General features: G+C 39.5%; 1 protein-coding gene across 3 annotated transcripts in view; it reads right to left on the bottom strand.

The window, feature by feature from the left end:
- The window catches only part of RASGRF2 (Ras protein specific guanine nucleotide releasing factor 2), a 245682-nt gene extending 221572 nt beyond the window's left edge, over nt 1–24110 (bottom strand). For all 3 annotated transcript variants that reach the window (XM_042942438.1, XM_042942446.1, XM_042942453.1), the window contains exon 1: nt 23753–24110. In XM_042942438.1, the coding sequence (XP_042798372.1) occupies nt 23753–24040 (288 nt within the window). In that variant the 5' untranslated portion in view covers nt 24041–24110. The remainder of the gene's footprint in view (nt 1–23752) is intronic.
- Nucleotides 24111–25352: the final 1242 nt, after the last annotated feature.

The raw sequence follows: 25352 nt of genomic DNA, 5'->3' as shown, positions 1-25352 counted from the left end.
TAAAGGAATACCCAATTTCAAATAAAACATAAATAAATATGTGTGCGTGTGTGTGTCTTTATTTGAAAAATACAAAAGAAAGTATATCTCTTTATTTAAAGGTAACAGTTGGGGGCTCCTCAGTGGCTCAGTCGCTTAAGTGTCCAACTTGGGCTCAGGCCATGATCTCACTGTCTGTGAGTTCGAGCCCCGCACTGGGCTCTGTGCTGTCAGCTAAGAGCCTGGAGCCCGCTTCAAATTCTGTCCCTCCCTCTCTCTCTGCCCCAGCCCTGCTTGTGCTCTCTGTATCTCAAAAATGAATAAACGTTAGGGACCCCTGGGTGGCTCAGTCGGTTAAGTGTCCGACTTTGACTCAGGTCATGATCTCACAGTTCATGAGTTCAAGCCCCGTGTCAGGCTCTGTGCTGACAGCTCAGAGCTTGGAGCTTTGGATTCTGTGTCTGCCTCTGTCTCTGCCCCTCTCCTGCTTGCTCTCTCTCTCTCTCCCTCTCTCTCTCTCTCAAAAATAAACACTTAAAAAATTGAATAAATGTTTAAAAATTTAAAAATAAATAAATAAATAAACTATAGCTTAGCTGTCAACAAAACACAAACTCCCAAGCTAGAATATGTGTAGGGCTCTGTCATGTTTGCTAAACTTGTACCCCAAGAGAAGACATTTAGGTTTATTCAAGAGGTTCCTTGAAAAAGGAGCTCTGTGGCCCACAAATGTGGGTGCCATATAAAAGCATCGTACAAGAGACACAGAACGTGCACCACAACTGCAAGCTACACATGAAATTTTAAATTTGCTAGTAGTCGCATGGGAAAAAAGTAAAGCCAAACAGGTGAAATAAATTTCAATAACCATTTAATTTGACCTGGTGCATCCAAAATATCCTTTCAACATCTAATGAAATATAAAAAATTATTGAGATATTTTGTTCCTTTTTTTTGTTCCAAGTCTTTAAATTCCAGCATGTGTAATGTAAGTATGCAGCACACCTCAATTCAGATTACCCATGTTCTAAGTGCTCAAAAGCCACATATGGCTCGTGGCTACCATAATGGACAGTGCAGAACTAAAAGCAGAGGTCAGCAAATCTGTTCTATAAAGGACGAGATAGTAAATATTTTAGGTTTTGCAGGCCAAGAGGCAAAATGAAGGGTACTGTACCCTTTGCCTGGGTAGCCCATCCGGGGCAGTGAACAGCCTTGCACCCAAGTACCAGAGTACCCAAGTACCAGAGACATTCTCAGTAGACATTCTCAGGATGAAGAATGACTGGCCCAAGGGTGGCAGGGCTGCTGCCATCACCGTAACCTGAAACTCAGCTAGTCCAGTTCTCTTCCTAAGAGCCCAGTCTTTGAGAGGCACTACTCTGAACTAAATTTGGGCTAATTTTGTAAAGCCCTGTTTGGTATCAGGAAAAGTTTTACACAGTAGACCTTAATCACAGACCCAAATTCTTAGGCTCCTTCTCAGGTTCCCGTCTTTCCTTGTTCCATTTTCCCCAAACACCATGCAGGATTATCTTTTCAACACATTCCTGCTTCTCCCTCCCCCACACTCCTGTCCCTCCAAGGTCCTCTACACAACCCACAAAGCAATGTATGTATGCAGAAAAGCCACACTAATCCCCAGCGGATTTATCATTTTGAGGCATGAGCCACATCACTGCATTGCTCCACTGCTGGTGAATTAATTCATGGTCAAACTTCTATTTCCCTTTATAACATACTTTATTCTCTACATATTGTTCTCTAAAGACAAATTTAATGCATCATAATTTTCCCATTGAAACTAGATGCTTTGCTTTTTAAAAAGCCCTTTTTAGTATGAGAAAGGAACTGTCTGGGATACCTCCTAAAGAGAATGTTACTAAAGCACCATAATACATGCATGCGTGCACACACACACACACACACACACACACACACACACACACACCCCTACTCACTCACAAGCCTCAGCATCAAACAACTCTTGCTGTAATAAAGTCTCTTTCCAGCTCAGTACCACACGGACTGCTGAGAATGCCATTTAAGAGTCTAACTAGCATTGTGTATTTTTTTTTTCAAAGCTATCAGGAAGTACAGGTACCATAATTCCCAAAGCAAATCACAATCTCGTGGCCTGAAAACCCAAATGCTCTTAGAAGACTGTAGAAATAGAATATTTTAAATCAAGATTGTATTAAAAAACTTGAAAGCCATACTATGGTATCAATCAAGCACTAAGAAACCAGACAGTATCAGCATTAACAACAGCAAGTCTTAGTAAAATCTAAATGGGAAAGTTTCCCTTCACAGTGACTGTGTAACTAGTATTGGTATATTGGGACTACAGTAACATGATCGATATATAAATACACAGCTCCAAACTTTAAGTGACTTTTAGACAAATGTGCAAAACAGATTATAAAGTATCTTGAAAATGCCTGCCTGGATTTTACTCTGATGTCATTAGCAGCAATCCTAAGGGATTTGGGAACTGGGCTCACAAGCATCTCATTTTGCTAGCCCACAAGGCTGCCAAGTGAAAAGCCTATGGACCTTCCTCTTCTACTCAAAGTGACAGAGAGTCAAACAAACCTGCCTTCCAGAACCCTAAAATCATCTTCCAATAAAATGTTTTGTCTAACCATTAAAACTAGAAAGCCCATTTACTGAAATTCACAATGGAGTTAAATTTTAAAATAGGAGGGCATAAGAAATTCAGTAACATTCTTTCAGGAGTTCTGTCTGTGCGCCAAAATTATTCTCATTATCAAAAGCCACAGGGAGAGCCACAATGGGGCAGGGCAGGTCAGGGGCCCCAGGGATACAACGTTCTCTCTCAGGGGTAAGGTTAACAATAGGACCAAGGAGGCAAAGCAGCTGTCAGCAACATTAAAGGTAGGAAAGAGTGAGTATCCTAACTTTTGTTTTGTTTTTGGTCTTTCTAAATCACAAAAGGTAACACAAATTTAAGGATGGGTGAAAATTACCAAACAGTCAAATTTGCCATTCTCTAACCACAATGAAAGAATATGAAAAACGAAAACCCACTGCCAAAAATGTAAATAATGTTGTAGTTGCATGAAGAAGTGTGTTGTGAGAATTTTACTGATCAGAGGTCTTGTGGCCCAGAGGGGCTGCAGGAAGAGATAAAAACCAACCAAGGTAAAGATCAGTTGGTACTAACATCTGCCATCCTTCAAGTAAATTTTTCAAGTAAGTACTTCGAAAGCCAAGCACTGAATTTTCCTCTTTTTCACATGGTCGTGGTATTCCCTGTACTTACATTAGATTATTATCAAAAGGTCAAAGGCCCAAAATATACGATGCAACACAGACATCCATATACCTCTATGTTTTTGCAAATATGCACACAGCAAAGAGCTCTGAAAACATAAATAAATGCCAAGTATTTCAGTCTGGAAGCTACCACTTTTTTTTGTTTGTTTCTATGATGGTATTGTAAAATGCAACATAAGTTACTAAAAGCTTATAGGAGAAGTATTACCACATCAATCAAATGTGCACATTGAGTGAAAACACATCTTAATTTCCAAAAATGTAAAACATTATAATCCAAATATGATTAAAATCAATGGAACATAGTAATTCTGGGCATTTTTACTTTGCTCATTCAAATGGAGCTCATTGATCATGGTCTGAGGCCCTCTAACTAATCACAGCAAATATCCCTAGGGAGAGTAAATTCCACCAAAAAGCGTTCATAGTCCAGTTTTACTTCTAGAAATTAGAAGATCATAGTTGGCCATATTTATTTCTGTATTTTATTCACAGATGAAATCGTGTTTTTATGTTGAGTTTCATTCCAGAAATCTGTTTTATGTTGAGTTTTCAACCACTCATAAAAAAATCCAAATGGGGTATATATTAGAGAGCACAATTTTTAATTAAGGTAGAGAAACTGGGGAAAATCCTCTTACTGTGGTGGTTAAAAGGATGACTCTCGCTTCTTGCTTTTTTGTTTGTTCATGCTTGCATGTGCCTCCACCTGCCTTGAAAGTTTATTCACAAGTGCAATCCTATTGTTCACTACAACGTTACTTAAAATTGCAAAGCAAAACTTCGTATTAAAGCAACTTAAATACCCAACAGTAGGGAAATGTTTATCTGTGTGATAGAATGAATGTTGTAAAATCATTAAAAATGATGTTTTCAAAGAATATTTACTGGTAAACAAAATGCTCACAACAAAATGTTTAATCAAAAAAAAAAAAAGGATAGGGGCACCTGGGTGGCTCAGTCAGTTGGCTGTATGGCTTCAGCTCAGGTCATGATCTCACAGTCCAGCCCATGGGTTCAATCCCCATATCAGGCTCTGTGCTGACAGCTCGGAACCTGGAGCCTGCTTCGGGTTCTGTGTCTCCCTCTCTCTCTCTGACCCCCCCCCCCCCCCCCCCGCTCACACTCCATCTCTGTCTCTCTCTCAAAGAAATAAACATTCAAAAAATTTTTAAAAATCAGGATCCTGTGTGTCAATTATAACCCAATAAAAAATAAATCAGGATCCAAAACTCTATATACAATATGATCCCAAGTATGCCCCACCTTAGAAATGTCTATTATTTACATGCATACACAGAAAAAAAAATCCTTGAAGGAACTCTTCCAACAACATAGTTTTATCTGAGGGATAACATTTCAGGATATTTTAATTTTCTTATGTTATAATTCACTTTGGGTTTCCAAATTATACGCAGTAAACATTATACTCCTTTTCTGAGAGTGAATGTAAAATTGGGGGGCACCTGGGTGGCTCAGTCAGTTAAGCATCCAACTCTTGATTTCAGGTCAGATCACAATTTCATGGTTCGTGGGACCGAGCCCAGTGTTGGGTTCTGCACTAACAGCACAGAGACTGCTTGGGATTCTGTCTCTCCTTCTTTCTCTGCCTCTCCCTTGCTCACATTCTCTCTCTCAAAATAAATAAATAAACTTTAAAATTTAATAATGTGTCTACACAGGAAACCATCAAAAGAGGAGAAAGCAGACAACAACCTCTTTGACCTTACCGCAGCAATTTCTTACTCGACACATCTCCAAAGGCAAGGGAATTAAAAGAAAAAAATGAACTATTAAAAGAAAAAAATGAAGAAAAAATGGGGCCTCATCAAGATAAAAAAGCTTCTGCACTGCAAAGGAAATAGTCAACAAAACTAAAAGGCAACCAACGGAATGGGAAAAGATATTTGCAAATAACATATTGGATAAAGGGCTAGTATCCAAAGTCTATAAAGAACTTACCAAACTCAACACCCAAAAAACAAATACTCCAGTGAAGAAATGGGCAGAAGACATGAACAGACACCTTTCCAAAGAAGACATCCAGATGGCTAACAGACACATGAAAAGATGCTCAACGTCACTCATCATCAGGGAAATACAAATCAAAGCATGAGATACTGAGATACCAGCTCACACCGGTCAGAGTGGCTAAAATGAACAAATCAGGAAACTACAGATGCTGGCAAGGATGTGGAGAAATGGGAACCCTCTTGCAATGTTGATGGGAATGCAAACTGATGCAGCTGCTCTGGAAAACAGTGTGGAGGTTCCTCAAAAAATTGAAAATAGAACTACCCTATGACCCAGCAATTGCACTGCTAGGAATTTACCCAAGGGATACAGGAGTGCTGATGCATGGGGGCACATGTACCCCAATGTTTATAGCAGTGCTTTCAACAATAGCCAAATGATGGAAAGATACTAAATGTCCATCACCTGATGAATGGATAAAGAAGATGTGGTTTATATATACAATGGAATACTGACTGGCAATGAGAAAGAATGAAATCATGCCATTTGCAGCAATGTGGATGGAACTAGAAGGTATTATGCTGAGTGAAATAAGTCAGTCAGTAAAGGACAGACATCAAATATTTTCATTCATATGTGGATCTTGAGAAACTTAACAGAAGACCATGGGGGAAGGAGGGGGAAAAATAGTTACAGAGAGGGAGGGAGGCAAACCATAAAAGACTCTTAAATACAGAGAACAAACTAAGGGTGGATGAGGAGGTGGGGGAGAGGGAAAATGGGTAATGGGTATTGAGGAGGGCACTTGTTGGGATGAGTACTGGGTATTGTATTGAAGCCAATCAGACAATAAATTATATTTAAAAAATAATGTGTCTATTTAACGGTACCAGAACAATGAATCACTTCTATACATTATTCATGGAATCAGAAAATACACACTATATATAACCATTCACTGATTTCCTTTTTCTCCCTAGCTTTAGTGAGATATAATTGACAAATAATATTGTGTAAGTTTAAAGTATACAAAGTGATGATTTGATATACTATATGTTATGAAATGATTACCATGGTAAGGTTCCTTAATAAATCTATCACTTGGACAAAGTTATGTGTGTGTGTGTGTGTGTGTGTGTTGAGAACATTCAAGACCTACTCTCTTAGCAAATTTCAAGTATACAATGCAGTATTGTTAACTATAGTCACCATGCTGTGTACATTAGATCCAAGAAACATTATTTTTATAAATAAAAAACTTCTTTAAAAAATGTTCTGTTAACATGGCACTTTATACCAAAAAGGAGAAAAATGAGTAAACTGTGGATTTATTTAACTTTCAGTATACATTTTAAACATTCTCCATTAAAAAAAATCTGAATCTTCATGAATTCAGCAAAGTTGCAGGATATAAAATCAATGCACAGAAAGAGAAAGAAAAAGAAATCAAGGAATCGATCCTATTTACAGTTGCACCAAAATCCATAAAATACCCAGGAATAAATCTAACCAAAGAGGTGAAAAATCTATACACTGAAAACTATAGAAAGCTTATGAAAGAAATTGAGGAAGACACAAAAAAAATGGAAAAAGATTCCATGCTCCTGGATAGGAAGAACAAATATTGTTAAAATGCATGAAAAGATGCTCAACATCTCTCCTCATCAGGGAAATACAAATAAAAACCACATTCAGATATCACCTCATGCCAGTCAGAGTGGCCAAAATGAACAAATCAGGAGACTATAGATGCTGGAGAGGATGTGAGAAACAGGAACCCTCTTGCACTGTTGATGGGAGTGCAAACTGGCGCAGCCACTCTGGAAAACAGTGTGGCGGTTCCTCAAAAAATTAAAAATAGACCTACCCTATGACCCAGCAATAGCACTGCTAGGAATTTACCCAAGGGATACAGGAGTACTGATGCATAGGGGCACTTGTACCCCAATGTTTATAGCAGCACTCTCAACAATAGCCAAATTATGGAAAGAGCCTATATGTCCATCAACTGATGAATGGATAAAGAAATTGTGGTTTATATACACAATGGAGTACCACGTGGCAATGAGAAAGAATGAAATATGGCCTTTTGTAGCAATGTGGACGGAACTGGAGAGTGTTATGCTAAGTGAAATAAGCCATACAGAGAAAGACAGATACCGTATGTTTTCACTCTTACGTGGATCCTGAGAAACTTAACAGGAACCCATGGGGGAGCAGAAGAAAAAAAAAAGAGAGAGAGAGGTTAGCGTGGGAGAGAGCCAAAGCATAAGAGACTCTTAAGAACTGAGAACAAAGTGAGGGCTGATGGGGGGTGGGAGGGAGGGGAGGGTGGGTGATGAGTACTGAAGAGGGCATCTTTTGGGATGAGCACTGGGTGTTGTATGGAAGTCAATTTGACAATAAATTTCATATATTTTTTTAAAAAATGCTGATACTACCCAAAGCAATCTACATATTCAATGCAATCCCTATGAAAGTAACACCAAAAATAATATAAAAACAGGGAGGGGGACAAAACAGAAGAGACTCATAAATATGGAGAACAAACTGAGGGTTGCTGGAAGAGTTGTGGGAGGGGGGATGGGCTAAATGGGTAAGGGGCATTAAGGAATCTACTCCTGAAATCATTGTTTCACTATATACTAATTTGGATGTAAATTTTAAAAAATAAAAAATAAAATTAAAAAAAAAATCTTTGAATCTTTAAAGCACAAAAAGCAATTTAGCAACTTAGCTACATCTTTCTTCTGAAAAAAATTACCTATTAATATCACTCTCCTATATCTAATATTTATTGCAGTCGAAAAGATTCATAAAACAGAAAGGATTTAAATGACAAAGAAAAACCTTTTTAGTCATCTATCCTTATAGGTAATATTCTCCTATACTTAATAATCGTCCAACTATTTCTCAAGGAATTTGTCATTCACCAAATATTGTCCATAGAAATTAAAAATCTTACCTTGGACTCAGGGCACCCAGGTGGGTCAGTCAGTTAAGCATCCAACTCTGGATTTTGGCTCAGGTCATAATCTCACAGTAGTGAGATCGAGCCCCGTCTCTGGCTCCAAGATGGGCTCTGCACTAGGCATGGAGCCTGCTTAGGATTCTCTCCCTCTCTGTCTGCCCCACCCCCTCTCATGTGCATGCACACCCATTCTCTCTCTCTCTCTCAAAAAAGAAGAAACAAAAGAAACAAAAAACTTGGCTTCATAAAACCTTGGATAAGTATTGCCCATCAAAATGAAAAACTATGTACCCACAAACTAGGCAGAGAATCTATCTGGTTCTCAAAATGGACCATAAAATGAACAGAATACCATCGGTACTAATCAAAATTCCAACTAATTTTCTGTTTAAATTGCCCTTATTTACATGAAAACGTTTAATTGTGAAAAATTTTTAATACTATTCTTATAACATTTTAGTTTACAAAATACTGTTCACATAGATTAGCCTAATTAATTTGCTCTCCCTATTTTTGGCAGGCACCTGGTTGGCTCACTCAGTTAAGTGTCCGACTCTTGACATCAACTCAAGTCATGATCTCATGGTTCGTGGGTTTGAGCCCCGCAATGGGCTCTGCTCTGACAGTGCAGAGCCTGCTTGGGATTCTCTCTTTCTCCCTTTCTCCCTGTCACCAACAGTATTCACTGCTCTGGGTCAGGGGAGACTACAACCTTGTTAGACCTAGGGGCCAAAAAGTGGTAGCATAAATCAAGACACTGAGGATGTGGACTCACATCAAAATATAAAGAAATCTTCTCACAGTCAAGAGCCATAGTATAAGCAAGGTCTGAAATGGCAGTGCTGAGCCCCCCGTAGTATTGGGCAGACACCAAGAAGGAAGCCTGTGATGGAAGCCAGTAGCACAGGAGAAAGATGGAGCTCTGGAGACAGACTGACCTGATCCCCAACATCCTACTCCACCACGACCCAGCTCTCATGCCCTCAGCACAGGGCCAAGCAGATAAGAAATTGGAGGTTATGTGAACTGGTTCTAATGCTTCCCTTAGGTAAATAGGAGACCACAGCTTTGCTTTGATGACATAAGTTCATCAATCTGGGAAGGAAATAATAACTTGCTTTATGGGTTTTACAAATGTGGCCAGATGAGACTGACATCCTCTCAAACTGCAAATGAAACAAGACAGAGAAGAATGAGACTAAAGACAAAATCTTTTCCCTCCTGGTTAGATGTTTCTAGCACCTAGCTAAGGGCCAAACTCAAGAAATGCTAAATTACTAAATTAGGTTCTATTTAACCAAGTTTTCCACTTAGTAAACTTTTTCCCTGTGTGAATTAGTAAACCACTCTAGGTCTCAGTATTCTTATCTGCAAAATAAAGAGGACACTGTCATCTCAAGATGGTTATAAAGATTAAATGAGATAATGTATGTAGAATGCTTGGCTCTTTAATCCAAAATTAGCACTCAATAATGGTAGCTGTTACAACTGTATAAAACATTGTGTATAAATAACTAACAAGTTAATATCCTAAATGAAATTATCTAATTGTATTTTGGTTTACTTTCTTAGCAGAAAGGTTTAACTTATGCCAGGAGAAAGACAATTGCTTTAAATTAAGTGCTCATACACTAAGATGATAAATAGACATACAGATAGATAGGTGAAGGTGGGGAGGGAGAAAGATAGACATCAGATATGAGAAAACTATCTAAAAGAAAAGTTTAAAACTAAATCCACTGTGTAAGGAATAAAATGGGGTTTACATCTCAGTATCCTCAAATAGTAAGATAAACATCTGTAAAAAATCTCATGACTACAAAATTACGCTTCGTTTGATTTTTTCAAAAATACCATATTCAAAGATGTTCAGAATTAAACTGATAAAATAAGTATAATTATGATTTGAGTTCTTAGTATTTTATTATTAATGATTAAGAAGTAATTAACAGACAAATATCCAGGAAAACACACACACACACAAAATAACTCTTCCACTGTTTTGAAAGGAGTTTTACTGATTTGTAGATTCATTATTAAAACGCATTGCTGAGTGGTAATGGCCAAGCAGCTTGTTATAGACCCTGTCCCACTCTCCAGCCCCCCAACACGCACACACTGAGAACAATTAGAAAAGCTGGACACAACAAGGAAAAAAAAATATCCATTTGAAAGCATCAGTGAGATAACAAGACCTAAGCCAGGACCTAACATGTAAAGACACAGTAGAAAAGGGAAGTAAACTAGTGAGTCTGACCGTCTTTGAAGTTGTTCCTCTCAAGGAATTTGCCAGTTTCTAAGTGGTACAAAGCAAGAGGCTAGGAGGACAACCAGAAATCAGCAGATAAGAGGCTGGAAACCAGCACTGCGTTTCTGGTAGTCTCATGGGGATGGAGGAGACCAAGAAGGGAAGAGTTCTGTAAACATCCAGGATTCCAGATAAGATCCTGGAAAGGCTACACTTCAGAAATTAATGCAAACTTAAAATGGATATATTCTCACAAAACCTGAAACCTAGCTTTCACCAGCTCAATCATAGAATGGATTAATGTAACATAAATCCCACATTTATGCCTGCAAGAAAACAAAAGTAAATCCTCTCCAAAGGAAAATAATATCATGCAGAGCCTTCAATTATTTCTTTGATTTTTCATACACAATACCCAAAATTCAAACAAAATTACAAGGCATGCAGACAACTATTAGCTTATTGCTGATTCCTTGTCCATACTTACCCACAGAGGCCTTGTAACTTTCCAACCTGAAATTCTCATTTTAGGATGAATCAACTTGGACTCAAGAACAAACAAGACAAGGGCCCAAACCTTGCTCATCAAATGGAAAGGTACGTTCAAGAGTGTAGCTAGTCTGGCCTCAGGAGCAAGTATCCCTCTGAGGAGAAGTTGATCTGTTCTGCTACCTAAAGCAAAGCCATTGACTCAAGGGGGCCTTCAATACACAAAAGATTCCCTAAATGTCTGGGCCTGGTTCATTGATGGTTTGGCTAAGCTGAAACCCAGTGGTATTCACTGGGTGTTGTGGCTATTCAGCCTCAGTGCCAGCTATGCAGAAGCAAAAGAAGATGTAGTTACTCTGGTCAGAGGGTAGGACTCATGCTTTTGGGCTGTTGCCATTGGTTAGTTGTTTGGTCTACCACTTGGAAAACTGCAGACAGGAAAATTAAAGAGACCCTTCTTTGGAAACATGAACCTAGGAACAAACCAAGTCTGCTGACTGAACTGTCTGGAGCACTCATGTAGATGCCCATAGGAAGGGCTGTGAACCTACTGGAATCAAGTAGGCTGATTCATCAAGGCTGATGGAGCCTGACTCTGTTTCTAAGGCAGAGGCTACCACTGCAGGGCAGATGTGTGACTCCTGCCACAAGCTGACCTGTTTGTCTCACAATGGAAGAGGCCAGGTCACAGGGGTGTTACCTCCTCTCACTCCTGGCAGATTGGCTACATTAGACCTCTGAACCCCTCTCAGGGTACTAAGTGCTGCCTCACCATTGTTCATAATTTTCAGGTTACTGATTAGCTGCTTCCAGCCACACCATTGTGGCCCTTGAATCTGCGTAGTCAACAATGGATTGATTGTCCACCTCTCTCTTCCTTATTCCCTCCCATTCATACGCTTTAGTAAGGCAGTTTGATCTCTGAAAGTAGGTATTCCAAGAAAGAGAAGAGACCATTCTTTCTTGGCAACTTCCTGGGGAATGATGAGAATAAAAGTAGAAAGAGTTATAGGGCATTATATATTTATGTTTTGAAAACTGAGGATTCCATCTTGAGCACTGTGGATATGATATATTTTTTTTCACTACAGCACCTCCAGGCCAGCCTGGTTGATACACACTCCAAGAGGCAGCAGAGCTGAAAGGGGCATCAGGGACTCAAGCTTAACTCTGGTTAAGTTTGATAAAAGTGCCCTCCCTTAACCCTCTTGGACCTGACCCTTACACATGAAAGGTATAGGTGTAGTAGGGGAGGAATTATTTCGGACCTCAAAAAGTATATGGAAGACAGAACATTATGATTTTTTGTCTTTTAGAATTACCTCTTCAGCCTTCCTCCAAAGGGAAAACACCCTGGCATGGCAATTTGAAACTGCTGCAAGCACATTCGATTTTACTTACTACTGCATCATTTGTGATCCACTTGATTGCACTGACCACAGAGCACCAGGGGAGGGCCCCGGCTCCTGCCCCTTCCACACAAAGCACTTCCAGATATTGCCCCTACCCCCATTCATATCATGGGCAGACAAATGCCATAAATAAAAGGTAATTTATACTACATTAAATTTTTAAACTTCTCTTCATCAAAAGACCCCTTTAAGAGAGTAGAAAGGCAAGCCAGGGTAAAAAAACATTTGCACTATATATAATTAACAAAGGAATCATGTCCTCAAATATATTAGAATGAATAATATGAAATTATGATATTCAAGAATTTTAATGTACAAAAATGGCAATTCATATAGTTTAAATTAATATTTAAAACTCCTACAGATCAGTAAAATAACTCATAAAAATGGGCAAGAGATTGAACAAGCACTTCAAAGGAGAGAAAAATCAAATGGTCAATAAATAATAGAAAAGGTGTTCAACCTCATTATCAGAGAAATGAAAATGAAAACCAAAAGGAGATACTACTACAGACCCATTAGAATGCTTAAATCTAAAAGACTGATAATACCAGGGGTTAGAAAGGATGTAGAGCAACTGGAATTCTTCTACAGTGCTGGTGGGAACATCAACCAATATAAAACTATTTCAGAAAATTGGCTAAAATTACTGAAGCCAAATGTATGTGTGTCCTATGAACCAACAATTTCATTCCCAAGTATATACCCAACAGAAATGCATATGTGTATGTGCACCAGAAGACCTGTACAGTAATTTCTGTATCCTTAGTATTTAAAATAGCTTCAAAGTGGGAACAATCCAAATGTCCATCAACACGAGATAAAGAAAGTTATACAGACAGTCCCCAACTTGGAATGGTTTGACTTATGATTTGTTTGACTTTTTGATGGTACAAAAGGAATACACATTCAGTAGAAACCACACTTTGAATTCCGAATTTTGATCTTTTCCTGGGCTACTGGTATGCAGTGTGGTCCCCTCGCATGATGCTTGCTGGTGGCAATGAGCCACAATTCCCAGTCAGCCACGCACGTGATCATGAGTGATAACAACTGATGCACTAATAACCATTCTGCATTCATGCACCCATCCTGTTTATTGCTTGCAGTACAGTATTTAATAATTTACATGAGATATTCAACACTTTACATAGAATAAGCTTTGTGATAGATGATTTGCCCAACTGTAAGTTAATATAAGTGTTCTTAGCACATTTAAGGTACGTTAGGCTAAGCTACATTTGGTAGGTTAGGTATATTAAAAGCATTCTTGACTTATGATATGTTTAACTTACAGTGGTTTATTAGGACATAACCCTACTGTAAGTCAAGGAAGATCTTGTATGTTCATCCAGTAGAATACTACAAGAAATGAAAACAAATGGACCACAACATCCAACAACACAGATCAAGCTCACAAAGATGACATTGAGGGAAAGAAGCCTGGCACAAAGGAGTACTTACTGCATGAGTCCATGATGAAGTTCAAAAACAGGCAAAAGCAATCCCTAATGTTATTAGTAAGGATGGTGGCTTTCTATGTCTAGGAGTAGTGAAGAGGAACAGACATGAGGTTAGTTTCTGGAGGGCTGATCATGTTAATAGTTTGATCTGGGTGCTGCTTACACACATAGTTTGATCTGGGTGCTGCTTACACACAGTCACGTTGCACAAATGCATCAACTGGCATCCTTATAATTCGTGCATTTTTCTCTACATTTGCTATACTTTTTAAAAAGTTTATATTTAATTTATTATTAAAGGAAAAATATTCAAATAATTTTTGAATATTAAAATATTAAAAAGTAAGGGAAAATTATGAACATGATCCCTAAACAATACAGGAGGTCAATCAAGACCAGAGGACAGAAATTATATTATTGGAAAGATCATATTGATACGGTGAGGGTATAAAACTGCTAGTGAAGGAAGAGAATGTGGCTCATAACGAATTAGTATTAGTTTGATGAAGATAGCATTAACTAGCTTGATGAGTACACTAGACATGTCAATAATGATGTCTATCACGCCCACCAAATTTTCCATAAAACTAACTCACCCACGACCCCTCTAGTTTAACAGCCAACCCATGGACTGGTCAGAGATCAGTCTAGTCCCCAAATACGAGCTGAGCCAATCAGCCCCAATCACGAGCTGAGCTTCGTGAGAAGCAGCATTAAGGATGCCACAGGAGGAAGCACTCATTCTTGCTCTAAACAAGATTCTTCGAGCTACACAGCTCTTAAGAGTTTGGAAAATGGACTTCAATAAAGCAAAGAAGAACCCTCAGTAAGAGAATCCCCTATAATTTAATATCCCCTAGAGTGAAGTCAAATCATGAAAATATTTTTACACTATGATCACAGCTAAACAACTGATTTCAAATTTCTTTTCTTTTGGATTTAACATACTGGAATTTATTTAAAAGCTAATTCCACCACCTTTACGTCTTCACAACTACTGTCTTAAGTTTTTTCCTTTATAATGATATCAAAGAAGCAAAAAGATGAGGACCATTATAACAACACACATTAAAACAGAAACACGTTACATCCTCTTTCCAAGATCATTCTTTTGAGAGCCACATTTAGCATAATATTCAGTGCCAAACAAGGTTTGTGCAAAAAAGAAAAAAAATCCTTATTTATAAGTTAAATAATACAATGTGTAGAGCTTGCTTAAAAATAGTCTAGGGGGAGAAAAAGAAGCATGTGTGGAGGGAAACAAAGATCACAAGAAAGCAGAAAGCTGGAGATTACTGAAGATAGATATATTAGCATTCCCTGAACTATTCTATTTTGTGTTAAATTTAAAACATTTCTAAAGAGGAAGGAAAGAAAAAACTTCCTAAATGACCAAAGTAATGAAAACAAAAAGTGGGATGCCTGGGTGGCTCAGTTGATTAAGCATCCGACTCTTGATTTCAGCTCAGGTCATGATCTCACAGTTTCATGGGATTGAGCCCCAAATCAGGCTCTGCATGCTGACCGCACGGAACCTGCTTGAGATTCTCTGTCTCCCTCTCTCTCTGCTCCTCCCTCACTCATGCTCTCTCTGTCTCTCTCCAAATAAATAAATAAACTTAAAAAAAATAAAAAATAAAATAAAGTAGAAAATCAACAAGGAATTACATTAGAAAGAATTTAATGGAAACACCAGCTGACAAATGTGTAGACTATTCACATGCCATGTTAAGAGCCTGGTGTGGATGACTGCCTGACAACAACCTGATGACGTAGGTACTGTCGTGATGCTCGTCTTCAGGCAGGGACCAGGCTTAGAAAGAGACATTGCTCAAGATCACATATAGGTGAGTAGCTAAGTTGAGACAGAAACCGTGGCAATTTCCCTCTTGAACCGAGCCATACACAATACTACCATCAGACTTGGAAACTGATAAACCTAAAGTTAAAAGAAAGCAAATTCCTACCAGATGTGAACAGCCTCCTATACCTACACATCATTGACATGGTCTCGGCATGGCTTCCGTGAGGAATTCGGATGCTACTTTCATGATGAGCCGTAGACCAGGTTACCACCTCCACATTCCTACATTGCTATTCCCAGGAAACCTCTTAGCTTTCCAATCTTCCCTCTATTGGACAGCACTAACCCCTCTGTTTACATTAGTCACACAAATGGCACGGGCTCATAAATACAGCTCAGGAAATGAATCAGGCATTGTCTAAATTAAATCAGACCAATGACAAAATAAAACATTTCAGGAATCTGAAAAGAATGCAAAGTACCAGCAACCAGAGTCCCTCGGACTCCTGCTGTTTGTATCATCATGGGTCTCATGCAATGTCACATTGGGGAGTATGGGAAGAGCTAATAAAAGAAACTGTGGCCTACATTTAAGAAAAATACAGCACTAAAGGATCGATAAATTTTATTTTGAAGCATAGCTGTTTTAATGTCATTTTATCTGTCTGTGTCTTCTCAGATCTTCCGAGAATTCTAACTTTCATTAACTGACTCTACTCTGATGCTGTAAAGTAGACTTTTATAGGACTCCCCAACTTTCTCATGTCTTTCTTTATAGTTCAAAAAGAAAACAAACACGATTGAAATAAGCACTGATCAACTCAAACTTGTGTGTGTGTGTATGTGTGTGTGTGCCTTTCTGCCTTTTCCTTAAAAGTATATCTGGGGCGTTTGGCATTATTGTGAGGAGTTTTAGGAAAAATGATTTGTGTCTTTATTTTTCCTTGAATCATAAGTTTTTCACCTTCAAATGTCCCCTCTCAGCAGGTAAAGACAGTTTTGCTACTATTCTTCCTTTCTGATCTTCTCTTAATAAACTTCTGCTTGTGGCTCCTTTTCTGTCCACCTCTTCATTCTTTGAAGCTGTGAGACAATGAACTCCAGATACCGAGGTAAAAAGTCCTGCAACGTTTCTTTGGGGGCTCACCTAAGATATCAATGTCTTCTAACTAAGCCGTCGCATATGCAAGAAAAATAAGACGTCCAAGAAAATTTTGCTAGCCCAGATGTTCCAAACACCTCCCCATTATATCGGACCTCTGGATTGACCTTAGAACCTGCTCTGACTGCCCCCTTCAGCAGGAAGCAGTTAAGATCAGTCCTTGTCCCAATTCCTAATGGCAGTTAGAGTCACATGTTCGGAGGGGTGGGGGGGGGGGGAGAATATGATAGGAAAAGACAGGATTCAGTAGGCAGAAAGGAAAAGGTTAGGACCTGAGGTCTCTGGATGGGGAAAGCACGTACTTTGGAAGAATGCCGGGAGCATCTGAGCATAGCAAACCCCCTCGGGCTTAAGGTTCCTCTTAAGAATGTAACAGACACCACCTACTCCCCCTCAGGTTCCCTTCAGGAATTTGACAAAAGTCTTACCATGTATGACCCACAAGGAACATTTGGCCATAGACCACCCCTATTAAACCCCTAGGGTCAACCAAAACCCTAACAAACAAAGTCCCTGGTCTGTAGTCGGCGAGCATTCACTTTCGAATGCCCCCTCTCTGTAAAGAGAGCTTTCATACCATTCTTCCTTTATGATCTTATACTCTTAATAAACTTTTGCCTGCTGCTCAAAAAAAATTTAGTTTTTTCAAGTGCCAGTAAAAAGGAAAAGTGAGATTATGTGCTTTCTGCACCTCTGGTCCACCTACTGATACCAATGTTTTCTCAAAGAAAAAAAGAAAAAAGAAAGAAAATTCTGCTACTGTTTTTTTCTAAACAGACACACCATCATGTTTGGCAGAAAAGCTAAAATATACGCTTTGGGCAAAAAAGCTAAAATATACGCTTTGGTGGACCCAAAATCATGTATTTATAACTTCACAATTGGTTCGTATTTGAAAATTATACCAACTGAAGTATAACAAATAATTTTGGAATAATGGTAAATTTTAGAATAATGACAAATATTATAAAATAAACAAATGTTTGCGACAGTACTATATTGATACCAAACAAGTATCATTTTCTAGTTTCACCTAAAATATTAACTAATATTTTACTATACACAGTCTTAAATTAAGGTAAGCTTATTTCAAAGAGGAATTCATATAGTGATTAATGAAACAGAATATATAGTCCTGAAAAATAAAACTCCTTAACTTGTAGACAGATTGAATTTACAATTCACATCCTAAAATGTTAATGATATAAATAAAAATCTGTAAACTCCAAAATATGTAACTGCATAACAAATGTTTCATATTTAATGATAGAAGATAACAAACCCAATAAACACACACACATAAGTACATATATCCCTTTCTTATAATATAAATGAACAGGCATGAAAACACAAAGCTAGTTTAAAAGTGTAAAAATTGGGACTTAAGATCTAGTAAGTAAAGCCAAATTGTTTGTCAACCTGTCTTCTTTCATTACAAAATAATCTTAAGGACTAGGTTTTCCTATTCTACAAAATTAAAATTACATTGACCAAAGCATGCATATTTATTGAAAAATATGGACAAAATCACCTTAAACATATCTGCATTAAACACACAGCAATATCAATTGTTTTAACCAACTATTAACATTTGCTTGCTAAAACCAGAATCGTGGTTATTACACAGGCTCTACAATTTATCATCACCCAGTGAAAGGAAAATATCTCTATTTTTTAATTCCCAAAGAAATCAAATTATGTTACAATAATATAAATAGTAAGGTTTAGTGTAACCAAAATTAAAATAACTACATGTTGCTAATCCATAGAATTTTTCTTCATTTAAGTTTAAATGAAAGAATGATTACAAAGTTTAAGCAACAAATCATTTCTCCTCCTTAAACTACGTTTTAAAACTTTTTATAACATTTAGTAAATATTTTTATCCCATTTCCCTTCATTTATGTTCAAGAAGCAAAGGTCGAAAAGAAAATATTGAGCTGGTTATTATGCATCAATTAAACAACATGAACTAGACCTAAAATCCACCATCCACACTCCCCACCCTCCACAAGTATTTCAGGGCTTGCGTACAGCTCTGCCTAATTCCATAAAACGATTAAAATCCTCTGCTTGTGGTCAAGTTAGGAAGGCTAAAATGACTGGTTAGTAATGAGGTGACAGGGGAAATCACATAACCTTTAATCCCTTTAAAATTAAATCAACATGTTTAATTCAGCACAAATATGACAAGTATCTACTACTTTAAACCTCCAGAACTACGGAGATCTTTTAGACCAAAAACAACTGACATCAGGGTGAATGGAACACTTAACATTACCAGGAAAATAAGAATAAATACCGCTTTGCTCCTATATGTCTTGCCTGCTAATAAGCAAGACACATACAGTTACTTAGATGGACCAGACTAACCGGATATGCACTTTCACTTAAGTGCAAATATTTTTACAGATCCCCTATTGAAGGAAATGAATGCCATGCAAAATTGTTTGTTTAAAATTTAAAATTATTTGTTTAAACATAAATCTCATTTTTCTTTGAAAATGCAATGGTCTGCAATTATATTTCTCAAGAATCACAACTGCCCTTTAGTTTTTAAAGGGAAATAAGAATAAACAAAACAGTGATTCACATACTACAATCCCAACCCCCATCCCACTCAGATTTTAAATTTCTTGAAGCTCAATCTATTTAAAAAGCTTCCTTACTAAGGCACTCCTCGAGATGATTCAATCTTCATACCTGGAGCTGGACTTGGATCATCTCTATATCCCAAAAATGCTGTAAGTCTCAGTGTTAGCATAGGTAAAAACGAATAAAACATTACCAATCTCCAAGAGCTGAAGTGAGGTTCAAATGAGATGTGATAATGGAGACTTACACAGAGCCTGGCACATAGAAGGTACTTACTAAACTCAAATTCCCATTCCCCTTGAACGCCTTTACCTAGAACGAAAAGTTTTTCATTTTACATAAATGGAGATTTTTTTTTAAAGAAATAAGTACCACCAACACACATTTGCAAGAAAAGGAACACTATTTGCAATTTTTTTTTTTTTGGCTGAATTCATCTTAATTATATCACCATAACTAAAAGTACCTAAGAAGTAGCCACTATGGAGGGGCGCCTGGGTGGCTTAGTCGGTTGGGTGTCATGACTCAGGTCATGATCTCGCGGTCACGATCTCGTGGTTCTTGGTTTGAGCCCTGCAAAGGGCTCTGTGGTGACAGCTCAGAGCCTGGAACCTGCTTTGGGTTCTGTGTCTCCCTCTCTCTCTTTACCCCTCCCCTGCTCATCCTATGTCTCTATCTCTCTCCCTCTATCTCTCAAAAATAAATAAACATAAAACAAAACAAAAGTAGCCACTAAGGGAACTTGATATGAGAGTTTTGCAATCAATCTCCTAAGAACCTACCAAAGTGAAATCTTTGGGACACTCCTGAAAAAAATGGAGCAAGGCAAATATTCCTTCAACATAGGCACATTTGTAAAGTGAAAAACACCTTTGTTTTTTCTTCTTAACTGGAAGCAGTTTAAAAAAAACACTTTAACAGTGGTTTAAAATAAAAACCTTAATTTTTTCTTTCATCAACCAACTTCCTTTGAATTATTTAGAAGCAAACCAGTGAGTGTTTTCTTCTTATGACTTACCTTAAAACACAATTAAACAGAATTTAAGAATCATTTGAAGGATAAGTACCATTTAAACTGACAAGAATGATTATAGGCATTTTATAGCAAAAACTGCATTAACTATAGTAACTGTCAATGACATTACATCGCCCTCCAATGTAAATAAGAATGTCTCTGTTCTTTTTTTTTTTTCTTTTTTTTTCAACGTTTATTTATTTTTGAGACAGAGAGAGACAGAGCATGAATGGGGGAGGGTCAAAGAGAGGGAGACACAGAATCCGAAACAGGCTCCAGGCTCCGAGCTGTAAGCACAGAGCCCGACGCGGGGCTCGAACTCACGGACTATGAGATCATGACCTGAGCCGAAGTCGGCCGCTTAACCGACTGAGCCACCCAGGTGTCCCTAGAATGTCTCTGTTCTAGCGATGATGTTGGTTTGCACATCTGCTAACCTATTAGAATGTCCACTTTGATCACGTGCTTGTCCTTAGCTTCTCAGATTTAGTATTTATTACTGAGAATGGTAATCTTTAAAATCTTACGAAATAGTCTGTCACATCCTCTACACAGCAAAAGCTCACGCTGCTGTTACAACATTAGAAACAGGAGATACCATTATTGAAAGGCAACTTGAAATCTTCTTAGCCCAACTCTTAATTTCTAAATATTAAGAAACAAATTTCATTCACAGAAAGAAAAAAAAAAACACAGAGGAACCGTTAAGAAATTTGCATACGGAGGTCACAGCAACATGGTGGAGGAAAACCACTGTGCCTCCCAAAATTTCATTTTAAGCCCTGATCTTCAACTATGTGTATGGGTTTGACAGAGACATTTATTCGGAAAGCTCCCGAAGGATATTTGGAGATGCAAACCTTAAGACAGTCCCTGTTCAGTGCCTCAACTTCGCCAGTTTCAAGTCTAGGTGCTTGAGAAGATGGGAGCACACAGCAACATAAATTAACTGAAAGGGAACCCAGTGCATAAACTATAAGCTTAAGGTAGAAGGTTTCTTTTTGTTTCCTATCTTTGCAATTTCTTCTTAATTCTTCAAACACACCCAGACAGGCAGTACTACAGAAAAGCATCAACCTGCTAAACTGACCTAAGTCAGGCAGGCATGGCTAACAGAAGACACAATTTGACAGATTTCCCAATCCAACTCCTGTGTACCTCAGGTGTCTTCACATGGACCAAAGGTTCTCATTTCTATCCTCTTAAAGATGTACAGAATGAGTGAGAAATACTCATAACTTGTATGACAACAGAATTTTTTTTTTTACTAGGATGACTTGCTTAGGATTTCCATTAGAAAGTGGCATAAAAGTCAAACTATTTTGGAGATTACCTTTATTTATTAAAGTGTGGTATAAAGAAAACTGTCCAGAAGAGGACAGTACAGATATTTTCCAAGTAGAAAAATATTGGTTTTCATATAACGTTAACTGGTCAGCCAGCCAGACAAGTTCCAACAAGTAACATCTTACCACCCCCAACTCAAAAAAAGAAAAAAGTATTGGCTAGCTCCTGATATTAGTATAAATACAAAGAGAAAACCTAATTTGGAATTAAGTCCTAATTTGGAATAAGTCAATGATATATTCAGGGTATTTTCTTTCACACATAATAACATTTAAGAATCTAGGGTAGCTCAGTCGGTTAGGCGTCCATCACTGGCTCAGGTCATGATCTCGAAGTTCCTGGGTGCAAGCCCCCTGTGGGGCTCTGTGCTGACAGTTTAAGGCCTAGAGCCTGCTTTAGATTCTATGTCTCACTCTCTCTCTCTTCCCCTCCCCCACTCATGCTCTGTGTGTGCCTCTCTCTCTCTCTCTCTCAAAAATAAATAAACATTAAAAAAAAAGAAAAAGAACCTATTAGTTATGGCTCCAGTGGGGCCTTGGAACACATACCTTTTTTTAAAAAAAATCTCACCAACAGAAAAAAAAATAGATACTGAAACAAATCTGTTTCCTCAAAACCCTTTTCCTTCTCTTAATTTAAATTAAAAAATGTAGAACTTGAAACTTCAACTTATATTTCCAGTATCTACATCTACAAAATAGGAAATCAGTTTTTCAAAAAACCCTCACCATGTCCCCAAAAACCAAAGAGGATATTTTTTAAATTTCAGGTTTATATGCGCTATAACAAGTTTAATCAAATAAGTCTGTTAATGATTTATAGTGAAACCGAAGTGGGGGGAAAAAAAAAACTCCTGGTTAATCTAGTTTGAACTCCTCTTAATTTTACACATTGTTTTATAAGCCTCAGGGGTTATGCAGGCATCTTACTCATCATCCCATCGCTAGCGCCTCCCACAGCCACTCTCTTGCGGGAGAAGCTGTTTGGTCTAACTTGCTGGGAAAATTCAGCTGCGAAACATTTTTATGCAACAGCGAAAACAATCGGCCTCTTTTTTTCAAGGTGGAGATCTAGAAGCGAAGTGAGAACGTTTGAGACCATAAAATTAGTCTGCTCTAACTTTAATAACCAAATGGTGATTGAAAAAAAAAATACAAATTTCGTATTTGCAGGAATGGGGGGGGGGGAGGGCAGGAGGTACTAAACCTAGAGGGGCTTTTGTCCTCCCCGAGTGCGAACACAGCAAAACTAATAAAATTATGACCCGGAATAAAAAGGTCACATTTATTTTCAAAGCATTCATTTAAAAGTACAGAGAAGCATTCTTTAAAAATGCCCACATGTTTAAACGTAGCAGGAATGTGGCTAGCAAATACTAATCCTGAGGGAAATGGATTCACATTTACCTTCATAATTAGACCCAGCAGGTCAAATGTTAGCAAGGTAAACGGACATAAACCACAAAAACAGATTGAAAACGGCCAACAGAAAGTTCCTGTCCTTTCCTGGGAGCCCCCGTTTCTTCCTTACACAACCAGCCATCAAACATGTGCAGGCAAAAAAAAAAAAAAAAAAAAAAAAAAAAAACCAGACCTACACGCACCAGCCGGGTAAGGGAGAAACCAAACTTTCCCAAATAAGTTAGTTCCGTCTTGCCAATCTAAATCCAACAGGTGTCAACCCACGTCACCACAGAAAATCCTTCCGAACAAGGTCTAGCGAAGCAATGGATGGTTCGCAATGAAAAGAGCCGACCTCTTTCAGAGTCGCGAAAGAAACAAAGCGGGGCCTCAGTACCGATTACAAGGAGGTGGGGGAGAAAAGGGGATGGAGATGGGGAGGCGCGTGCTGATGTCCTGCCCCCGACACCGCAGGGGAACCTAGGAACTCGGAGCACGGTTCCAGCGTTCTGTCGAGCCCTAGACCTCGAGGGTTGGAACAGGGAGTTCCACGGCGGGAGGGAGGGAGACAGAGGAAGAAGGGCGGATGGTACCTGCTTGTCCAGCGCGTCCCGGGCGCCGGCCGGCCCGACCCCGGCCCTGGGCGGCGCGGGCGTCCGCTCGCAGCTGCAGCCCTCCAGGAGATACATGCCCGCCGGGCGGCCGCTCTGCTCGCCCTCGAAGTAGAAGAGCACATTCTGGTAGAGAGCGAACCACTTCTCGTGCCAGCGGCTCGCCTCGGCTGCCTTCTTGCTCAGGAAGCCGCGCTTGGTGCCCTCCTTTCGGGCCAGGAAGGCCAGGTACAGGGCGTGCCCCTCGTTGTAGCGCACGCTCTTCTGCATGTTGAGGGCGCGGGGGGCTCACCGCTGCTTCGAAGCCATCTCTCGGCCAACTAGCCCCAGGGCGCGCCCGCTCCGGTCCGGGCTGGCGAAGGGCGCCCCCTTGCCTGACGCCGAGCGCAGGGCACGCCGCCGCCCTTCGAGGCGTGGCGCCTCGCGGGTCCGAGGGGCTCCCGGCTGCGGCCAGGGCACGTTCTCGACCGCGACCGCCGCCCTCCTGGCCGAGCGAAGCCCGGGGAGCCCCCGACGCCCGCGCGGAAAAGTGGCCCCGAGAGGGCGCCCGGACCCGTCTCCGCTTCGCCCGAAGTTGCGGGAGCCGGAGCCCCGCGGCGGTCTGGGGCGGCGCGACGCGCGGCAGCCCGAGGAGGACTGTCCTCGGGCAACTGGCTCCGGGAAACAGAAGGTAAAACGTCACGTGGGAGATCAGCTGTAATCGGCTTGGAGACCGATTTAAAGGGCAAAGTCGGCGCGGCGGCGGTGACGGCGGCGCAGCCCGCTCGCCCAGGCGCGCGCAGTGCCTCCCTCGCCGGGCTGGCCGGCTGCTGCCTCTGTTTCCGCGCCGCGATGGGGCGGAAAGCCGGGAGGTGCAGGCGCGCGGCGGCAGCACTCACCCGCTCACACGCGCGCCCGCACGCCCAGACGAGTATATACACTCACATGCACACAACACACTGACACAACGTGCAGGTCGAAACACAACGCTCGCATTTTCACAATTACACCCTCACAGGACGTTCACAGTCATACAAACAAGAATACACATACACACAAATACACAGTCGTAAACTCAGTCACACTCCTACACACACAATACTTCCACAGAAAATTATGCAATCATATAAAAACAAATACAACCACAATGAGCACTTCACACAAAAATACAAACTTGCTTGCATGCAATTACACACTTACCCGGGCAACTACATACGTGCACACACTTATACACTCACCCAAACACACGCATTTACCACACAAACCAACCATATACTTATATACACACTCGCCCAAACTCACACACAAAATGGACATATACACATCTATACACTCAACATACACACACTCATAGCATTACACATAAATACACGTGCGCAACTTATTTATACTCATACATTCACAGTAATACACACACATATCATCATACACAAATACACACAGGGAGCAAACTCAAAACACATTCACTCAAAAAAACATACGCAAACATACTCATACACAAACACTCAGAAGCATACAAATATACATTCGTGCAAATTCACACTTTCACAAACCCATTCCCACAAACTCACAACTCACCTGCACATCCATACACTCACACTCA

Source organism: Panthera leo, chromosome A1 (assembly GCF_018350215.1).
Source record: "Panthera leo isolate Ple1 chromosome A1, P.leo_Ple1_pat1.1, whole genome shotgun sequence".
NCBI lineage: Eukaryota > Metazoa > Chordata > Mammalia > Carnivora > Felidae > Panthera > Panthera leo.
The sequence above is the reverse complement of the archived record's forward strand: the minus strand, read 5'-3'. Positions and strand labels throughout refer to the sequence as shown.